The following is a 20,582-nucleotide window of genomic DNA, read 5'->3' as shown; positions in this document are numbered from 1 at the left end:
ACAGGCATGATCAGAGGAGGAAAAGTTGGTCAAACTAAAGAAAACACAAAGAGCATGGTGTGGGCAAGGGGCTGAGTAAGGACACATAGGAATCCAAGTGGGTGAGCACTGAGGGGGAGACGGGAGGCCACCCAGCAGCCAGGGAATGAGGCTGCCACAGCCTCTAATTTGAAGCTCAGAGATGAGCTCCCACACAGAGGCTGACTTCTGGGGCCTTTGTGTTGAGATGTTTTTGTGTGATTTGCATTACAACCCTCTATTTGCATCTCAGCCGTCACAAGGAGCAAATAGGTTGTTGCTGGTTTCGGCCCACCCCATCCCTTCCCACTCTGTCTTCTCTGAATTTTCTACAGCTGGGCAAAGGAGAAGAAATTACTCCATGAGACTTGACAATGAGGATGGAGTCCTTGGGAGATAGTATGGGGCTCTTTCAAGCACCTTTGTTAGCTTGAATGGTCTGGCAGAGCCTGAGTTCAGCAAGAAACTGAGCAGAATCTTAGAGCTGGAGGGGATGGCAGGCACTAATAGGGGACGGCACCACTATTTTTGTGTATTAGACTAGAATCCTCGTTAGGAACGACTGCCACAGAGCACTGACTGAAAGGTTAAACTGCTTCCTCCTTCCCCGTTTTCCATCAGCACCTTCTACTGCCCCACTGTGGACTTCTAAGGACATCTTCCTATACAGACTCAGACTTGGGCTTCAGCACAGGGGCACTGACTGGCATCCAATTTGGATAAAGTCCCAGGCCACCTCACTACTACTTTTATCATTTAAACTCAACCAATATACATTTGTGCAGTGCCTCCAGGTGCCCAGCAGAGTGTGAGGCAGTGGGTTACCTGGGGAGCAAAAGGACACCTGGCCCTGCCTGTGGGTCCTTCAGTCTAAGCAGGGAGATGCTACTGAGATCATCACACTCATAATGCAAAACCACGAGCATGTGAGTGCAAAGGAGAATCACATGGTTCTACAGAAATCTGCAACACAAAGATTTCACCTCTCCTCATACTCCCTTCTCTCCTCCAAATCTGCTCAATGAAAATATTTTTCTGCCACACCTAGCAAATCCAGAGTAACCTTCAACCCAGACACACATCCCAATAGATGTATTCTCTCCTCAGAGAGCAAACTAGAAGACATGATAGTGTCTTAAAAATCTCCTTTACAAAAGCTGCCTAGTTTCTATAAGGTTCCCTGATTTTTTTTCCCAGATTCTGGACCCTTGGACAGCCCTCAAATGCCAGTGGCCTCTGCCTTCTGTTCCTGTTGGCAATGTGGCTGGACACTCAACCCTGGGAACTTGGGGCCTGGCCCTTAGCACCCACAACTGGGCCTTGGGAGCATTTATCTGTCTGGATATGAATCCCTCTAGAGTTTTAGAGAGTGGGAGATACAGAAGAGCAGAGCGATGTGGAGAGTAATTTATCCTTCCTCTTAGGAATCAGCCTAGGACCACATATGGTGTGGTCTGGGTGCATCTCTCCTGGGAGACTGAACAGGACCCAGATGCTTTAGGGTGGGGTAGTCCGGGCTTCTGGGCCACCTCTCCTCATCAATAGTTCTGTCTCTTCACCTCACTGTGCCCTGGAGAACTGGGCCCCTGTGGGGAGAAGGCCAGTCCTCTGCTGTCAGAGACACCGGCCAGCTCCCTGGGGAAAGCAGCAGAAGGGTCCCTGGTAGTGCAGGGCAGCCGGTTTGCAGTGGGAGTGCTGATGCCTGTGCCCCAGTGGGGAGCCGTCACTAGAGGCAGGCTGGACCCAGACGCCCCTCAGCATTCCTGCGGATGTTCCAGACAGGGCTTCCAGCATAGGGGGGCTGAGATAAAATCCAAGGGGTTGGGGTGACCTTGAAATCCCTCAACAGTTGCAGTGAGAGGGCCCTGGGGGTTCTAGCCCTGCTGGTGGGATGCTCCCTGGACCCATCTGGTTAATATCAGTGTGTAGTAGGCACGGTGCTAAGTCCTATACACAAATCATCCAATCTCCTCCTCTCCATATTCCTTGTTGGTGTCCTTCCTGGCAGATGCAAATAGGAAGCTCCTTCCCCACAATTCCCCAGCCTTCTGGAAGCGAGGCGGGGGCAAGTAGCTAGTTCTGGCCAGCGGGCCCTGGGTAGAAGCCACGGAGCCACTTCCAGGATGAAGCACAGAAGGGCTGCACTTGACAGCTCGCTGTCTTCTCCTACTGCAGTAACTGATGTGACTGCAGAGTGCACGTCTGAGGATGGCACCCTACCAGCAGGTCCCCTGCCCCGGTGCTGGACAAGTACATATATCTGAGTGAGAAATAAATTCTGTTTCAGAGTTAATTTGTTAATCAATAGAAACTGATTGACACTTTTCTTTTTGTTTCTTTTTTATACAGATGAGCAAAGTGAGGCATTAGAAAGGGTCAGTGACTCACCCAAGGTCGCAGAACTAGCAAACGGCAAGGCTGAACTTGAACACAGGTCCTGCCTGACTCCAGAGCTTGGGCCGTGAACCACTATACAAGCTGTCTCCCTTCTGGGGTGCCTCCAAAATTGAGCCCAAGTCACAGTGAAGGCCTTGCAAGGCCTGTGTCCCAGCTCACCTTCCCCAGCCCACTACTCGGGTCCTGTGTCAGTCGCACGGGTCACAGACCGTTTCCCCGTCTACTTCTGGTCTCTCCCTCTAGGCCTCTCTGTGGCCACTGCCCAGCTGCCAGCCTGACTGTGCTCCCTTTCACAATGGCCCCCATCTTGCCATACAGCCTTTCCTCACCCCCGGTCCCTGCTGTCCCCTTCCTCAGCCGAGCACTGGGCCCTGCAATGCCTGCACTCACTGGACTCACACTCCAGCACCAGTGTCTCTCCTGGGCATTATATTAGCCTCAAACCAGAGGTGGGACTTTTTCCCAAAGTCCTGATTCACACAGCAGTCTCTAATGGGGTGCTGCCCTCCAGGGAGATACAAGTTGACCCACTGGGACATGAGAAAATGATAGAACTTGTTTTCCTACCTGTTCATATCCACCTTTAAACATTGCTACACTTCTGAACATACTACACTTTGTTATCGACACACTTGACCCCTTGGGATAGCAACCACAGGTTATACTTCTGGACTCCTACAAGAGGCCAGATCAGCTCCTTGTAAACAGCAGGTGCTCAGTACATCCTTTAGTTATCTCAGATAAGTATGGAATGACTTAACAGGAGATGGAGTGCAGATGCACATGTGCATACGCACACACACACACAGCAGGATTGACTTGCCCTCGTGGCCCTGAGTCCTTGTGGGGAGAGGGAGCCATGTCTTATTGAGAGAAGCTGACAGGAGATGGGAAGGATTTGGGAGGAAGGGCTCCTTAGTAGGCATGTTGGGCAGTGTGCTGAGCAGCCAGAGTAGACAGGGGCAACAGGGGTGAAGAGGAAGTGGGCCTGGAGCAAGGCCAGTGTGGGAGCCCCGTGTGAGTTTGCAGAGAAGCACCTCCGGCTGGAACACCTAATGGAATTCCTGAGCAGAGTGGGCCAGGGGAGCAGCGGTAGGTAATAAATAGAAGTACTGTTAACGATTGTGACTGTGGACAGCAGGGGAGAGGAGGAACGAGGAGGGGCCCAAGAAGGAGGCTAGCTGAGAGGGTCCCTATCATGATGGAAGCCTGTCCTCTCCAGGCCTGGCCCTGGCCCAGTGGCACAGGGTTGCCAGGGCTCACAGGGGCTGCAGCCTGGCCTGGAGCCTCCGCCCTCCTTCCTGTCCTTCTCAACTCTGCCTCACTCATGGCCCATGTCCCTTCCTTTTGAGACTGGCCTCAGCCAGGCAGGCCCTTGGACAAGGGATGCAGCTGTCCTGGCCTGATCTCTGGCCTGAGGTCCCCCTGAAAGCACTTCTGCTCATCACATGGAAATGGAGGGGTCATTATTACACCGAAAGCAGGGCTAAGACTTTCCTCCAAGGTCATCATTTACACAAGAGCCTCTACCTTTTAAAATTTCTATTTTTGGGTGTATGTTTTATCATGTACATACTAGATTAATAGGATGGTCACATGTATAATTTCTAAATAAATAACTCCATGTTGGAGGTGTGTGCTCAAAACATTTTTTGCAGGGTATGGGGTAGTGCAAAAGTTTAGAGACTACTGATTTTTGCAGCCTTATTTATCCTCCAAACATATGAGGGAGGGAGGGCAGCAATGTTTACTTCCATTTTATAGATGGGAACCTGGAAGCCCAGAGATACCTGGCATCCTTCCCAGGGTTGTACAGCCCAGGCAGGGTGGTGGGTCTGGATGGGCTATGTGTTCCGGAGACTCACCTCATCCTTGTCCACCACCTGGATGAAGAGGGGGAGGGCAAAGCCGACCTGTGCCAGCTCAGTGATGGCCACACTGTAGTCAGAGCTGTTGAATTCCGGGGCATTGTCATTGATGTCAATAACCAGGATGTTGAAGGTCGTGGTGACTGTGGCATCAGATGGGGTGCGGTCATCATTCAGCTCTGTGCCCTGCAGATAGGGGACAAACACCCCATGGATGAAGGCAGCCATGATCACAATAATAGTTATTATTTATCAAGGCCTCTCAATGCTAGACACTGCACTTTAGATCAATTATCTCATCTAGTCCTCACCACAACCTCAGGAGGAAGATTCTGTCATTAGCATCTCCATTTTACTATTGAGGAAACAGGCTCAGAGAGGTTAAGTAACTTCTACAAAGACATGCAGCCAGAGTAGGTATCAAACTCAGGCAGGAGGATTCTAGAACCAAGGGGATGAGGTAGGGTGAGGAACACAAGACAGATCTGGGGGCTCATCGAGGGCCAAGGGAGAGTCTTCATTCAATTTGGTGGATTTGATGAAACAGAGGCCAAGAATTTTTGTACTAGGTAGTCAAGATTTAATTCAGTATGTGCTATGGGCTGAACACTGTGCTGAGCACTGTGAGGGGCTGCATTGGACTCAAGAATAGAAGGACTCAGATACCTGGGTGCTCCATCTTTGGACCCCCTGGGCCCCTAAATACCCATTTCCGGTTCTCACTCCAACCTTCTGAAACAGAATCTGTAGGTGAGAGGCCCAGAACTAGGTATCTTTCACTAGTTCCCCTGAGGACTGGGATTCACAGCCAAGCTTGGGAACTCACTTGTATATTTTACGTGAAGATGGAAGAACTGAGCTCAGTGTCCTACAGGGAGCTGATGGTGGCACTGGGACTAGGACGCAGCTCTCTCCCTTGGCACTGCCCGCTCCCACAGGAAGGGAGGGAGGGGAGGCAGGAGGCAGAGAGGGGCCCACGGGCCTGGTGCTGGGTAAGGGAAAGGCAGTGTTAGCATGCCTTCGCCCAGCTGCCCACAGTGCATGTGCACAGGGTAGAGAGGAAGGAGCCGGCAGGCCAGCTATCACCCTGTTGCTGCCTCAGGCCCTCTTAAGTCAAGGAGAACAATGAAGAGCCATGTCGGATGGACCATCCTCCTTCCCGGAGCCCCTCTCCTCAGTCCTTGTGCTACCCCCTCCCCTCAATCTCTGGCTGAGGCTGGAGAGCACCCCTGTGGCCCAGGCAGCATCCATGCCCTAAATGGGTTTCCCAGGGAATGGCTCCACAAGTCACTGCTTTTAATTAAAACCAGCCATGAGTGGCAGGGGTGTGCAGGGAGCAAGGGACTGTGGTTCTGCCACACGTCCTGGGTGGGGACCCCAGCAGCTTCTGCTCTCTCCCCTCTATGTTGCTGTTTCTAACCAGTTAATAGCCCCCAGAAAAGCCATGAAAATTGGAAATGGGGCAAAACCCCAGAAAAGCACTAAACATAAGAATCTGAGGTGGCTACAACAGAACTTGGAATCATGGATAATAGTAGGGACCATAGGATAAGCATCTACTATGTGCCTCCTCATCCCTAAAATGGGGGTCAAAGTCCCCATCCCATGTGGTTGTTGACAAAGGCTAAGTACCCAGCAGGGTTCCTGAAATGGCCTGCTAAGTGTTGTCCCTTCCTGATGGGGGCCCTGGGCAGAAGCCCCAGGAATCAGTGCAGGGTAAGAGGGCAGAAGGGATACACCTCCTGGCGTGGGCATCCCCTCTCCATGGGATGGGGGAGCCAGGCTCTCACCTTTACTGTCAGGATGAAGCCATGGCTGTACAGGGGGTTCTCCCGGTCCAGTAGGCCATTCAAGGTCAGAGCTCCGCTGATATAGTCCAGGGCAAAGATGCTGTTGGTATTCCCTGCAAGACAGTAACATCAGGAATGACGGGGGTCCAGGCAGGCAGACATGGGGCTGGGGCTAGGGCTCCTCTCTGGATGTTCAGGATGAATCAGGAACTTAAAACAGTCCTTGGCTCAGACTCGTGGAAAGGGTTCTGGAATACACAGCCAGGCAGTAGATGGCCATGATTCAGGGAGACAGTCCTGCCTCTGGCTGGCCCCTCCAGCCCCCTCAGGCAGTAGTCACTGCTCTGTTTGTCCTCTGGTTGCTTCCTATGCATTCACATGATCTTCCTTCTCAGCCTAAAAGCCCCTGAAGTTGGGGGCCTTTCCAGCTGCCCCTCAAGATACCAGGCCAGGGCTGGGCATGCAGTGGCAAGCATGTTCCTGAAGGATGGCTGCTCCCAGGCCACCTGGGCCCCTGCTCTGCTCCCAGGCTGTGAATTCACCTGGGAAAGTTCCAACTCCATTCTTCTCTCTCCCCCTTTAACCAGCCTGTGGGGTATTCACATACTCACTGCCATTCATTCACACATTCAGCAATCCCTTGGGCCATCTGATGGCCGGGCCCTGTGCTTGCTCTTATGGAGGATGCAGATGTCAGTCTGTCAGGAATTCTGAGGCTGAAGCACTTACAGCCTGCTAGGGGAGCTTTGACAGCCATTAGGATCAGCATCTCTTAGTTCTTTGCAGGGAGAGAGTGTTCACACAGGAAAGGCTCAAACAAGGAAAGCTTCATGGAGGAGGTGGCATTAATTCCCTACACCACTGTCTAGCTGTGTGACCTTGGGCAACTCACCTAACCCCTCTGTGCCTTGGTCTCCTCATCTGTAAAATTGGGATAATTCAGAAGGTTATGATAATTAAATGAGTATGAAAAAATACATATATACACGCTTGGAACAGTTCCTGGCACAAAATTAGTACTCAGCAAGTGTTTGAGCTGAGCCCTGGAGTATGGGCAGGACTAGGGAAGAATAGACAGATACTGATTCCATAGGAGAGAACTAATACCCAGACCTTCAACGCACATGGGTGGAAGTAGGATTGCCTGTGGAAGCTACCCTATTTCCCTACTCTTCTCCAGTCCCAGAATTAAAGGATCTGCATACAGTAGGGGCTCATACTATCTCTTGGATTAACTAAGGAAAAAGTGGAGGGAAGACAATTCCCTCCTCTAACTTGAGACTTTGGGACAGAGGCTGTTCTTGGCCAACCCATTCTGGTCAGCAAGGCAGCCCACTGTTACCCTTGGTGGCTGGAAGCCTTCTCCACGCTGCCCTCCCAGCCTGCTGCAGGGGTTGGCTGAGGCAGGGGAGAGGCTGCTGATGACTCGTGGACCAGTTCAGGTCTCATGTCACCTTCAGACTGTGGGCTCTGGGGACTGACATGGGGCCAGGCCTGGGAGCAAACATCACTGCAGCCTCTCCCTTGCCTGAAGCTTCCTCCCATGGCCATAGAGAGGGCCAGCCCCTTCCTGCCAGGTGAGCAGTGGGGAGCACAGGGCTGAGGCAGGCATATGCATGCATAAACGCAAGGGAGTTTCTTTAGAAAGGAGATCCAATGCTGGGGAAACAAGAGGATGCATGCTTTCATCTGCTGGTTAGCTACACAGTTACTGAGCTCCTACAATGTACCAGGGACACATTCTAGTGCGGGATGCAGCCCTCAATCAAGTATTCACATTAAAGGGCGATCGGTGCTGAGGGGGGGGGAAGCATGGATTCTGCAGGGCCCTTTGGTGGCTGGGCCCTCTGAGCCCCCAAATGCTGAGCATAAGGGCTGTCCACCCTCTCTTCCTACCACACACACAGGTATGGGCCTCACCTCCCCAGCCTCCACCACTGTCCCATCATTCTGGATTTTCATATAAATATATTCTTCCTGGTAAAGGAACCTACCAAATGTTTAACTAAATGGGATTCAGTTTTTATCTTTGCAAGATTTTCTTATAAATCATTCACGGATCCAAAGCCTCTTGTTGAACAATGTGCTCTGGTTTTCCATTTGGATGATAGGGTTAGCAGCCCTGCGCACCCAACTGGGGCTCTCCACTCAGCACTTTTGTCCCACTCATGGCCACCCTGCCCAGCCCCAGCATGGGGTCTGTGTCCCGCACATGGAACACCCCCTCCCCTGACCTAAGGCCCTCCCAGAAACCTGCAAATACCCTCCAGTTGCAGCACATTCAAACCTGTCCCCCACCAAACACACACACAAACATTTCTTTTTCACACCTCTATCCATGTCGTTTACTTTACCTTCTAGTCTCTTGCCAAGTACAAATCACTAACTCCCAGGACCAGCAGCCAGAAAGGGGTATGCCAGAGAGCTAATAGTCCACCTGGGTGAGCCAGTGATGCTGATGGTCCTCCTGTCACCATGGCAACAACAGCACTCACTGGGATGCCAGTGAGCAGGGGCAGGAGGTGAGTCCTGTGCCCCAGGCCGGGAGGGCCAAGGGCAGGTCTCATGCAGACTGACTGACTGATTAGAGCATTCATTCGAGTTCATATTGAGCACCTACTGTGTGCAAGGAGCTGGGGAATCAGTAGAGAAAAGCAGGTACGGTTTCTGCCTTCAGTCTCACAGTAAAGACTGACCTCAATGATATAATCGCACTATTGAACATGTAAGTGCTGGCTGAGCTGAGGCCCCGAAAGAAAGCAACGTGGAGTAGAGGGGTGGTTGAGATTATGCCCTCTAGAGGCAGACAGCATGGGTTCAGAACATGGTCCTGCTACTTGCTAGCTGGGTGACCTTGGTCAAGTTACTTAACATATCTGGGCCTCGGTTTCCTAGTCTGTTAATCAGGGGTAACAACAGTACAAACCCTAGAGTGTTGCTGTGAGGGTTACATGAGTTACTACAGTGCCTGGCACATGGGAAGCTCTCAACAGATGTTGGCCACCTGTACTCCACCAGATGATTCCATCACGGACCACCTACTCCACCCCACCTCCACCCAAGGGGGCCTGGGCCTCCAGCTCTTTGCCCAGCAGGAGCACTGAGCCAAGCCTATCCTCTTGGCAGGAGGGTCTCTCAACCAAAGGTCCATGTATACAAATTGGCAGCCCTGAGGCCAAGGTCAAGAACAAAACCTTCAGGCCTGCAGGGCACCACACCCATGGCTCTGGGCTTGCTCTCTGCATCACACATCCCTTGGGGTGGGTCACCATTTCCCTGCTTCCCTCCCTTACTCCTTCCCTCCCACCATCCTCCCTTCCCTGGGTGGCTGGGGGCTTGGCAGCCACACACACGTTTCACTGCTATCATGGAAGCTGATACCACTGTGTCAGCCCTCTGGTCTCGCAATCTTTATCCCAGTCCCATGGGGCCTGGGGGGCCTGGGGAGGCTCACCAGGGACGCCTTTCATCTGTTCAGCCCCCATTGCTGAGCAGAAGGGCAGCTGCTTCCCCTGGGTTGACAGGTGCTATCCTAGGTGTGTGGATGTACCTGGCAAGGGAGGGGTTCAGGGGTGGAGAGGGGGAACTGGTAACTTAAGATGTCACAGAAGAGAAGAAGCAGGTCACTACTGGCCCTGAGGGTTCTCTTGGGGGCAGCCACCTCCTCTAGGAGCTCCAGGCATCAAGACGTCTTTAGATTGCATGAGAGAGGTCAAGAGGATGTGAATCAGGCCTGCAAAAGCATGAAACCCTGCCAAGGAGGAGTCACAGCCTGCTTTCCCCTATTTACTAAAAAGCAGTAGCTACTTCTCCTTGAGTACTTCCATGTGCCAGGCACTGAGCGAAGCTCTTTGCACAATTATATTACTGAGTCTTCATAATAACTTTGGATGAAGATTCTTTGTGTTATGTGTGAGGAAACAGATTCAGAGACATTAAATAACAGGTCCAAGGTCACACTGGGTAAGTGGCTAGCTTGAATTTAGAATTACATCTCTCTTTCCCTGTAGGCATGTGCCCTACGCACGTTTGCACCCACTCTGCTTCTGGCCCTGTGCTAGGGGTCAAGGAAACATGGTGAGACAAATAAAAGATCCTCCTCCTCCACAGAACAAGGTGGCACCGAAGTTGCTTTTTTCTCAAGAGGGAGTCCTAGGTAAAAAACATACGTTCTGGGAAGTTCTAGATCAATTCCTCCATGAGAGAATTTTACAGAGCTGCAGGACGTCCACGTGCTGATGCCCTCTAGCTGCTGCAGAGGATGGCCTGCCATGCACATTTGAGTGGGCAGCACAAAGGCGTGGGCAAGGCTGCCGTTAGAGCAGATCTATGGCTCCAGTGAAGATGTGCAGAGACATTTAGATAGGCAGACAGTAGTCAGAGAGGCAGGTAGGATCCTGGTATAACGCTAGGTGCCGGGAGACAGGAGAGGAGGCAATTCTGAGAAAGAGATGGATGGTCCGCAGGGTCAAACAGTGCAGAGAGAGGCTCAGGAGAAGGCAGAGCCGGCAAAGGCCACCGGTTGAATCTTCAGACGCCTCCAGAGGTCAGATTGTGAGATACTGAGGGTGGCTCAGGCACAGAAGTGAGGAGAGTGAGTACAGGGGCTTCTGCCGAGTTTGGTGCAAGAAACAAGAAGAAAGGTGAGTGGCAGCTAGAGGGCGCAGCAGAGTCAAGCAAAGGGCTTCTGTTTTATTGATGGTCAAAGGCAAAGGGGAGAAAGGGGGAGAAGGAACTGGATGGGAGGATGAGGTGGCTGGGCAGGGTGATGGGGAGCCTCAGGAGCGGGAGGGGCATCTCTCTCTTAGGGCCCTGGGGGGGTTCACTGTGCTATCACCTTGTTCCTTAGAGGCCAGCAGGCTTTCTGTCCCTAGGCACCCCTCCTCCTGGCCCCTGCCAAATCTCATCACTCCCACGTCCTGTCCGTTGTTATCTCATCTTGACCCATGGCAGACCCAGGTCTGGGCGAAAAGCAGTTTAGTGAATGGCTGATGGTGCGTGCGGGAACACAGGCTGATGACTTTCAATTGCTTTGTCTGCTCCACTGGGCTAACAGCAACGGCTCTTGCTGCCCTCTGGCAGAAAGGAAAACCAACGACTCCCACCTCGGTCTTTCCCGTCCTTAAGACCCACCTCCACCGTCGCAGGCCTCAGGAAGGCAATCCTGGAGGCTGTACCGTCTCTCACTTCCCTGAGCCCAATTGCTGGGCTGGCACCCTCAGGACTGCCCTGTGCTGTGGGGCTTCCCTGGTTCTCATGCCCAGAGACCCAGCATGGCCTTGAGGATAAGGGCTGGGGCTCCTGCTTTTGCTCCCTGTGGGCCCCAGAACAATGCTCATTACGTATTTGTTGGACGGCCTGAAGATTTGCTCCCCATTCTGCAGTGACCAGGAAGGGTGAGTGGGCACACACCAGGACGAGGCATACTGCTGGGGCCACAGGGCAGGAAAAGAAGAAAAAAGCTATGCCAGTGAGGTGCTCATGGTCTGGCTGGATTCTGGGCCCAAGACTCTGTCCATGCAAATGCCAGTCCCTGAATGGAGGCAGGGGTATGGATGAGATGACATCCTGATTCCTCACTTGGCCTCTGACTTGGTCACCCGGCCCTCCCCACGCCCAGGATCGTCTCTCCTCCAGAGAAGTGAGCAGAGCTGGGATTTGCACTCCCTCTCTTTTTTCAGTCATGGTCTCTGTCCAGAGTCTATTACACCAACACCCAAATGAAGACTGCGCACTCTGCACAAACTCGCAGGATGGAAGAAGACCTAGGTGCCAACAGCAGATCTGTCACCAGCTGTAAGACTTCCTGCAAACCGCTAACTCCTTTGAGCCAAATTCCTCATCTGTGAAGTGTGAATAACAGCTCCACCCTCACTGGGCTGTGTGAGGATCAGGTGTGATCATGTCCTTAAAGCAGCTCTGTGGTGCCCAGCACATACTAGGGGCACGTTTTGGTTCCTGTTCCTTCTTTCCCTGCTGTACCTGCTTTCTGAATAGAGGAATCAAACTAGGTTATTCCCCAGTGTGGCCCATCTCATCAGAATGAGTTGGGAGGGGTTCTCCCCACAGTGGCCAACATGTATTGTGTCTGGCACTTTCGTGAGGGGCTCCCCCCACAATTGTGCCTGGCACTGTGCGTATTTCAATTTTCACAAAACCCCTGTGAGATAGGTATGATAATTCTCATTTTACAGATGAGGAAAGTAAGGTACAGAGAGGTTAAAAATACCTGGCACTTGGTCGTCCCTGTAGTGAGGGGTGGAACAAGGGGTTAAACTCAGCTCTCACCAAGCTTAGGAGTTCCTGTCTTACCTAGAGGTCTTGGGTTTTTCTTTCTCCCCTGCTAGGGGCAGCCCAATAAACAGCTATGTGTGTATAGCTGCCTGGGCCAGTGGGGCAGGCTGGCCTGCAGGCCCATCACTGTCCAGTGGACCCACATAATTCTGATTGGTGTAGAATTATATCACTGTATAATGAAAATTGGGAGTCAGTCTGAGATATGGGCTTTGGGCAAGATATCTTATGAATTAACAATTGTTGCTTAGCTGCCTGCTGACAAAAGGGGCCAGCGTCCTGGGTGGCACCTGGGCTGGGCTGCATTCGACAGCTCTGTGATCAGCATATGGCAACCAGCGGTGTGGGTTACCTGGGCTTTCAAGCAGGGGGAGAGACATAGGCTGAGAGCTTGCTGCTGCTCCTAAGGACCCTAGAGGAGGGGTGGGGTTAGGTCTACCCTCCTCCAAAGCTTCCCGTGAAGCCAGCTGGGGCCTTCTCCTGCAGATCTCTGCTGGGGGCCTCAGCTGCATCCAGTGTGACCTCCAAGAGGAGCCCTCCCTAGCCACCCCATCGGCCCCTTCTCACCCCCACCAATCCACTTCATTAGTCTGTTTTATATCCTTCAAAGCACTTCTACTTTCTGAGCCTCTCTTTCATCCATTTATGTGTTTGCTTATGTTTGTCTCCCCACCACTGGAACATAAGCCCCAGAAGGGCTGGGAATGGCTTTCCCAGGGACTCAGCCAAATAATAGATAGTAGTTGCTCAACAAATATCTTTTTAATGAATAAATGGACAGAGGCAGAGATGTCTGCAGGCTATTCTGAGGCTAGTGTAAAAAACTGTAGGGTAGAATGGTTTTAGGGTGACTTAGAATTTCACACATCACAGAGACCATAACTGCCCTCGGGCTATAAGGGGGGACCAGCCAATCGGCAATTCCAACTGGGGCTATCATGCCCTCCTGGTACACCCATAGCAATATGTTTGTTGGCACTGAGCGTGTCTCAGTTAATTACAGTTACTACTGTCCAGTCAGGAAAGACAACCTTCTAGTCTCTCCAGTAGGTGCAAATTGCAGTCTGCTTGTCTTGCAGGCATTTCACAGAGGATGGTTTTCATCAGGCTCACCTGAACCAACAAATGATTACCTCTCCTAATAACACCACAAACTGGACTCTGATTAATTTGTTAATAACTGGCTCCAATTTATGAAACATTAACCTGAGTTGCCAAGGCTAGTAAAACCTTTTATGTTAGGGTTGTGGAGGGTCAAGCCATGCTGCTCTCACCCACAGCAACCATGGCTCCCTGCCAAGACAGGGAGGCGCAGCCAGGCGGCGCCTGGTCCTCGGAGGGCCCTTTAATGAGGATCAGCAAGATATCACCAGGGGTATGGTTGGGATCAGAATCTCCCCACTTCTTAAAGCTTTTTTCTGCAACCTTACGTGCCCACATCCACAGTACCATGGTACTGTTTAATAAGGAAAACTGGGAACAACCTAAATGTCCAATAACAGGGATTAGTTCAGTAGGTTATGATACGAACTTCAGTCAGCCACTAAAAATAGTGTTGCAGAAGAGAAGTTCATGACTTGAAAAGACATATGTTTAAGGTTTTTTTTTTAAAGGAGTCACAAAATAGCATAGATCTGTGAGATGTTTTTTGTTGCTGTTGTTTTTAAAAAAATACATGCATGGAAAAAGGAATGGAATGTTACCAACATGTTAACAAAGAGTGGTGATGCCAGAAAAGGCTTTCTTAACCTCAGCACCACTGACATTTGGGCTGGATAGTCCTCTATCCAGTGTGGGGGACGTCTGAGCATGTGGGATGTCCAGCAGCGTCTCTAGCTCCTAGCCACTGGGGACTGGTAATAGCCTCTCCCCAGCTGTGACAACCAGGAAGTCTTCAGACATTGCCAAATGTCCCCTGGGGGGGATGTGAGTGTGCATGGTAAAACTGTTCCTGATTGAGAACCATGGCTCTACATTCTTTCCAACTTCCCTTTTACTTATTTGTATTACGTTTACTAAAGAAAAAGTTAATACAGGTTCCCTTAAAGAACAATCCCCAAACTTCTAGAATAGAAGGTGATGGTTGCACAGCACTGTGAATATACTCAGTGCCACTGAATCGGATGCTTTAAAATGCTAAGTTTTAGGTCTTGTATATTTTACCACAAGAAAGTCTCTAAGGTCTGCTGATGTGCATCTATGCATTCTAAGTTGGTACTAGGTATGGACTGATTTGGAAATGGATTAATACGTATTTCTTCCTCTACCTGGGTTACCACCAATACTAATAATACTTTGCTGAACTTAATCTCCTTGAGGACAGGGACCTCCTCTGTCTTGGTCATTGCTCCATCAGCCAGGAGGAAGGAAGGAATTGCTCACGGTGGCATCTGCAAGGCCCTGGAGAGGCTGAGCAGCATAGGATGAGATCTCTGGTTCTAAGGGGTTTCCAGTCTGGATGAGGAAGCAGGACCTGTGTCGAAAAGGGGCCAGCCCTGCTGAGGGCAGCTCCCAGAGGTCTGTGCAGGAGGGGCCCCCTCAGCTGGTTTTAAAGGGCAGGGTTTGGGGAAGTACAGAGAGGAGGGTGTTCCTGGCTGGGGAATAGCATGAGCAAAGGCACAGGGGGAATGGTCTCCCAGGTGGGGAGCCAGTAGGGGCAGCAGAGTTCATATGAAGTGATGTCCGAAGTAGCTGATGCCAGGAGGTGGGAGCCTTGAATGCCAGGTGAGCAGTTTGGACTTTGGTGCTACAGGAAGGCCCTGGAGGTAGGAAGGCCTATTGGTAATGAGGGCATGGGCTGTGGGATGGTAGTGAGAAAAGAAGCAGTAACAAGGGCCATTTATTGTGGGCTCACTGTGTGTCAGGAAAGGTTCTAAGCACCCACATGTGTTAGTTAATTACTCTTCATGACAACTCCATGTGCAAGGCATCACCAGCACCATCATTCCCATTATTATTGTAATTCCCATTTTACAGGTCAGAAAACTGAAGACCAGAGCAGTCAAGCGATTTGCCTGAAGTCACAGTGCTGGTAAGTGGCACAACCAGGACTGAGACCACCAGGCTGACTGATTCCAAGTCTGTAAGGCTTGGTACACACACCAGGCTGCCCCTGGGAGATGGGGAGGACATGTAGTCTGTGTGAGCTCACTGTACTCTCAAAATGCCCTGCAAGGCCAGCACAACTACCCCATTTATCAGATAGAGAAACTGAGGCTCAGTCAGGGAAAGGACACATCCAAGGACACATGTGTGGTTACTTAGTGACCGTGCTGGGATTAGAACCTGGGTCTTTCGGGTCTTAAATGTCTCTCATGGCTGCCATGGTCTTTTCCATGTGGGGCTGGTGCTCCCCTGGCCATGGGAGCTGGAGACTGGCCAGGAGATGAGCAAGGTGAGGGGAAGGAAAGCAGAGGGCTGCTTACTTGCCTAGAGCTGGGTGACCTCCAGGCCCTGGGGCAGGTGGGCCCAGAACACTCATCCCCACACTCAACTGGGGCCCCTCCTAGGGCCAAGGGTGTTGGCTGAGGCTCACTAGGTCCCTCTGCTGTGTTCCCCAGAGGGCGGCCTGTTCTGCCCGCTGCGGCCCGGCCCACATAACTCACCTGAGGCTTGGCACTTAAGAGAGCGCCAGGGCTCTGGGAGATTTATGGCTCCGATAAAGCCATCTCAGTCCTCATAAGAAGCATTTGATATTTGATGATCTGAAAGGCCTTGTCCTGGAGTGGGAGTACGAGGGGGAAGGAGGCTGGGAGACACTTAAGAAAACAAAGAGGACAGTGATCAGATGCCCAAGGAGAAGGAAGCAGGAGGGGGGGACGCGCTGTCTATCATCCTGGCAGCCACCACCCGCTCCTCCAGCGACTGCACAGATCCAGCAGCCGGGGGAGGGGAGCAAGAAAGGCCTTGGGATGGGGCTTCTTAGGGAGACCACCTACCACACACTGGGCCTCTCTGTCCCAGGTGCAGGTGGGGGCAGGGGCGATGCCCGCGGGGAGCCACCACCTGATGGGGGAGACTGGCGACTCCCAGGGAAGGACAAAGCACGTGTATAAAGTTGCCGACCGAAGAGCTCCTCAAGGTCTGACATGAAGTTAGGAGACTACATTCATGCTTGTGGGCTTGTGGGCCTCTTTGAACCTCAGTTTCCTCAATGGGGGTGAGAACACCTGCCCTGCTCACATGGCTATTTGGAGGGTCAGTGAGATAAGGGACCTGAAAATGCTTTACAAACCATAAAGTACTGAGCTCTGTCGGTTGATTGTCAAGGATGGTGAACCAGGCATCTGGGGAGGCTTGGCGTCCCTGGACCTTCCCTTCCAACCCTGTTTCCCAGGGTCTAACCTCTTCCTCTGAATGCTGCTTGCTCAGCTCCTTGCCTTGCCATCCTTATGATCATGTGGGAGAAACTCAGAGAGCTCTCAGTTGGAATCCTAGCTGCGCTACTTCCAGCCACATGACTTTGGGTGAGTAACTTGACCTTCCTAAGCCTCAGTTGCTTCACCTGCCAAATAGAGATAATAATCCAATTTTCCTCCTGGGTTGATGGGAGGATTCCACAGGACAACAAGCCCGGGGCTGGCACAGAGTGGTGCTCCCCGAATCCGCGTCCTCTCATTGCTCCTGCCGCTTTCCCTCCTGAGTGCTGGTCCCAACAGTCTCACAGCTGCCCCCCACTCTGGCCCCAAGTGCTACAAGTTCTGGAGTGAATGACTTTCAAATCTGGGAAGGAGAGCCCATCACACACACCTTGAGCTGGGTAATTTATGAATCAAATTGTGCTCCGTCAGGGCTCCGTGGCCCAGAAATAGATGTGGTCGGACGAGGTTCAGGGAGCCAGCCTCAGACACAGTTATCTTCATAGAAACTAGCTACCAGCAGGCAGAACCAGCCGGACAACTGACCTTGAGGGGCTCCCTGGGGGCTCTGAAGCCCCCCTTAGCTTGGCCCGTTCTCCGAGTCCTGAAGAGAGGACAGAGATCTGCCTGGGCTCAGGAGGACAGCTGGTGACCCTGGGCAAGTTATTTAATCTCTCTGGGCCTTAGGGTCCTCCTCCCTTGTTTAAAAAAAGAGGTTTTTTTTTTCTTTTGTCTATTACAGTGGTTTTTCAAATGTCTTTGTTTTAACAGCAAATCCTCTTATCTGACAAAATCTTGCACAGAACCCCAGTATAAAAAGCAGTCAAAACCAGTGCCAGCTGCGTGGCTGAAGCAGATGATGGGGGTAGTGACAGAGACCAGCTTCCCCCTCACTCTCAGAGGGGGTTCTGAGGGATAGGCTGGGGGCCCGAGGCTTCAGTGAACTTGGAAGTCCCCATGGACTCCTTCGATTTGAAGATTCCATGGGTGTCTCTGAGTGCTTACCGGGCCTGACACCATGTCATCCAGGTCACCCTAGGACCAAGAAATGCTGACCAGGCAGGTGAGAACCTGAGGTTTGGAGGATCAGTACATCATCTGGATCTGACCTTTATGAAAGGGGCAGATGTCATGACCAGCACCGCTCCTTGCAAGCTGTGTGACTGTAGGCAAGTTACCTACCCTCTCTGGGCTTTAGTGTCCTTGGCAATAAAAGGGGAGGGATAATACTTATCTCACTGAGCTGATTTGAGGACCAAAGCAGGTATTACATCTATTTAGTTTAGCACAGTGTCCAGCGCACAGTAAGTGCTCAACAAATATTAGCTGTTATAAATTCTTTCAGAGAAGGAAGGGAACTTGGCCCTCAACATATCCTATGTTGCTTGATCCTCATAACAGCCTCATTGGTGAGTAAACGGGGGTGACAGACAAAATAATTTGTCCAAGTCATATGGCTGGTGTTTGAGCTAAGATTTGAACCCACAGCCTTTGATGCCAAAGACTCTGTTCTTTCTCCTCCCTGGAAACATTGGAAGGCCCCACCAGGAAAACCCCAGATTGTGCCAGGCCCCGTCTCCTGATGTCACTGAGTTTTCTGGCATCTGGTCAGTGACTCAGAGTACAACATCACAGCAGATATTTCTGGTCAGGGAATGGCTGGGGGAAAAGTACTGATTTAGTTCAGTACAGAACCCAACCAACAATGTGGAAAGCATTAAAAAAAATCTTATGTCCTACTGAAAATGAGCCAGAATCATCAATGTTCACAAGAAAAGATGGCAAATTTGTCTTCTAGGGCAGAAGCCCCCAGTCTGAAAACAGGAGGCTCCCACAGGATATTCTGGGGAACTCTGACGCATGGGATCTAGGAAAGGCCAACTTTAGAAAAGTTCTGTAGTCAAATACATTTGGGAAACACTGAATCTTCACAGGTAGTGTCACTGCAGGACTTGTCAGAGCCTTTAATGGGCTAATGTGCATTGTAACTTGCAGGCCAAGGCCATTGTGATGCAATGTTTCTCCAATTTATTTGGCCACAGTACCCTCTCTGCAAAGGCTCTCTCAAGGGATGGGGTGGGAAACACACTGAGAAAACTACAGGTCTGAAAGAGGCTCCCCTCCAGGGGGGTCTCTGAGCATGCAAGTTGGATGTGTCCGGGGCAGAGAGGGTACATGGAGGGGCCCACCAGGTTCAAGTTTCTCCTTTTCCCACTGGGAGAACTGAGGTTCAGGGATGGGAAATGACTTGGCTGATATCACACAGCAAGTTAGAGGCAGAGCTGGCACCAAATGGGTCAGCCTCAAGTCTGATTCAAGTCTAGGTGCCCATCCTGGCCATGGTCAGATTAGGATCCCAGGCCAGTGGTGGGTCCCCTGGCAGTTTTGGGGACCACACTTAAAAAAAAATAAAGCAAATTTTCACTGTGGAAAATTTCAAACATATATAAATACAGAGACAAGGGCACAGAGAAGCCCCAGGTACCCAGGTTCAACAATCAACATTTTGTCAATCCTATTTCTTTTAAACTCACCCCCTCTCTACCAATTTTTTTCTGGAGTTATTAGAGCAAATTCCAGTTCATTTTAAATACTATACACATCTCTGATAAGGCCTTCTTAAATTCAACAAAAATGGCATTATCACACTAAACAAAAGGAATGATTCCTTATGTCACCTAAGACACCACAGACATGTATTCAAGTTGGGGACCCCATTTTTGAAGCCAACATCAGGTTTAGAGGCTCTAACCCTTTTTAATCCTCAGAGATCAAGCCTCTGAGGTCACTGAAAAAGAAAAAGGTGTCAATAATATCTGTGAAGTTTCATTTCTTAAACAAGAACAAAAAAGAAGAGCAAAAAAGATCAGAAGCAAACATGGCAAAATGCCAACAACCATTGTTTGGTGGGTGGTGAACACATGGGGGTGTGTTACATCAATTTCTTACTTTTCTAAATATTCAATATTTCACATTTGTCAGTGATCCTGACCTTGATTCTCTGATGAAAGCCAGGGGTCCTGGTTAGGGAAGGGAGGGAGTGGGGGAGAGTGTGTGTGTGCATGTGTGCGTGTGTGTGTGTGTGCTGGGTGGCCATTTCATCCTGGCGGCCTGGCCTCCAGAATGCCCTCATTTTCCCAGCTTAAGTGTCAACCCCCGACGTCACATTATGTCCCCAGGCTCTGGCCCAGAGCCCCACACCAAGTGGGTGCTCAGAATACTTGATGAGTGAGCCCAGCCAGACAGGGAGGGGTGTCCCGTGATGCTTCCTGTACCCTTTGCTCACACAGGCAGGAACTTCTGCTGAGCAAGCAAGAAACTAGAGAAAGACGTCCTTGCCTTTTTGGCCAGAGAGGAGGGTTGGCAACCAGAATCTTTGCAAAGCCTTTGTTCATTTCTTAAAAAAGGCCACAGGTTAGAGCTCAGGGTCCTTCTGACAGGGCCACCCTTGGGTTGCATGGCTTGGGGTCCTCTCAATTACAAACCCCTATTCTCTTGGCAGGAGGGCAGTTTCTCTGGGAGGCTCCCCAGCACAGCTAACAGGATGGGAACCCTTTGGCATCCCCACTCCAAGCTCTGTGTATAGACAGACACTTTTGGAGAGGGGAGGGGAAAAAGGATCCTGCTGGAAACAGATGGCATCTTTTGGGGACATTTTGCAAGCTTGAGATTCTCAGCCCATGGGAAAGAGGAAATAAGTCCTTTGTTTGTGCAGGAAGCTCCTGGAACTGTCCCCAGCAGCAAGCAGAGCCTCAGAGTCCAAACACCACCTCAGCCGAGGCCAGAAAGGAGGGCAGTCTTTGATCTCCAGACCCCCAAACCTTCGCCCAGAGAGTGGGCTGCCCGCTCTCCCGCAC

The 20,582-nt window shown here is 51.1% G+C and overlaps 1 protein-coding gene across 2 annotated transcripts in view; it reads right to left on the bottom strand.

Moving 5' to 3' along the window:
• The window catches only part of LOC130678898 (cadherin-23-like), a 337,153-nt gene that overhangs the window by 101,756 nt on the left and 214,815 nt on the right, over positions 1 to 20,582 (bottom strand). For both annotated transcript variants that reach the window (XM_057505954.1, XM_057505953.1), the window contains exons 10-11: positions 6,074 to 6,186; positions 4,281 to 4,469 (exon numbers count right to left, since the gene is read on the bottom strand). In XM_057505954.1, the coding sequence (XP_057361937.1) occupies positions 4,281 to 4,469; positions 6,074 to 6,186 (302 nt within the window). The remainder of the gene's footprint in view (positions 1 to 4,280; positions 4,470 to 6,073; positions 6,187 to 20,582) is intronic.

The sequence above is a fragment of the Manis pentadactyla genome, chromosome 8 (assembly GCF_030020395.1).
Source record: "Manis pentadactyla isolate mManPen7 chromosome 8, mManPen7.hap1, whole genome shotgun sequence".
Taxonomy (NCBI): domain Eukaryota; kingdom Metazoa; phylum Chordata; class Mammalia; order Pholidota; family Manidae; genus Manis; species Manis pentadactyla.
Note: the sequence above shows the minus strand (reverse complement) of the source record. Positions and strands in the feature narration are given on the sequence as shown.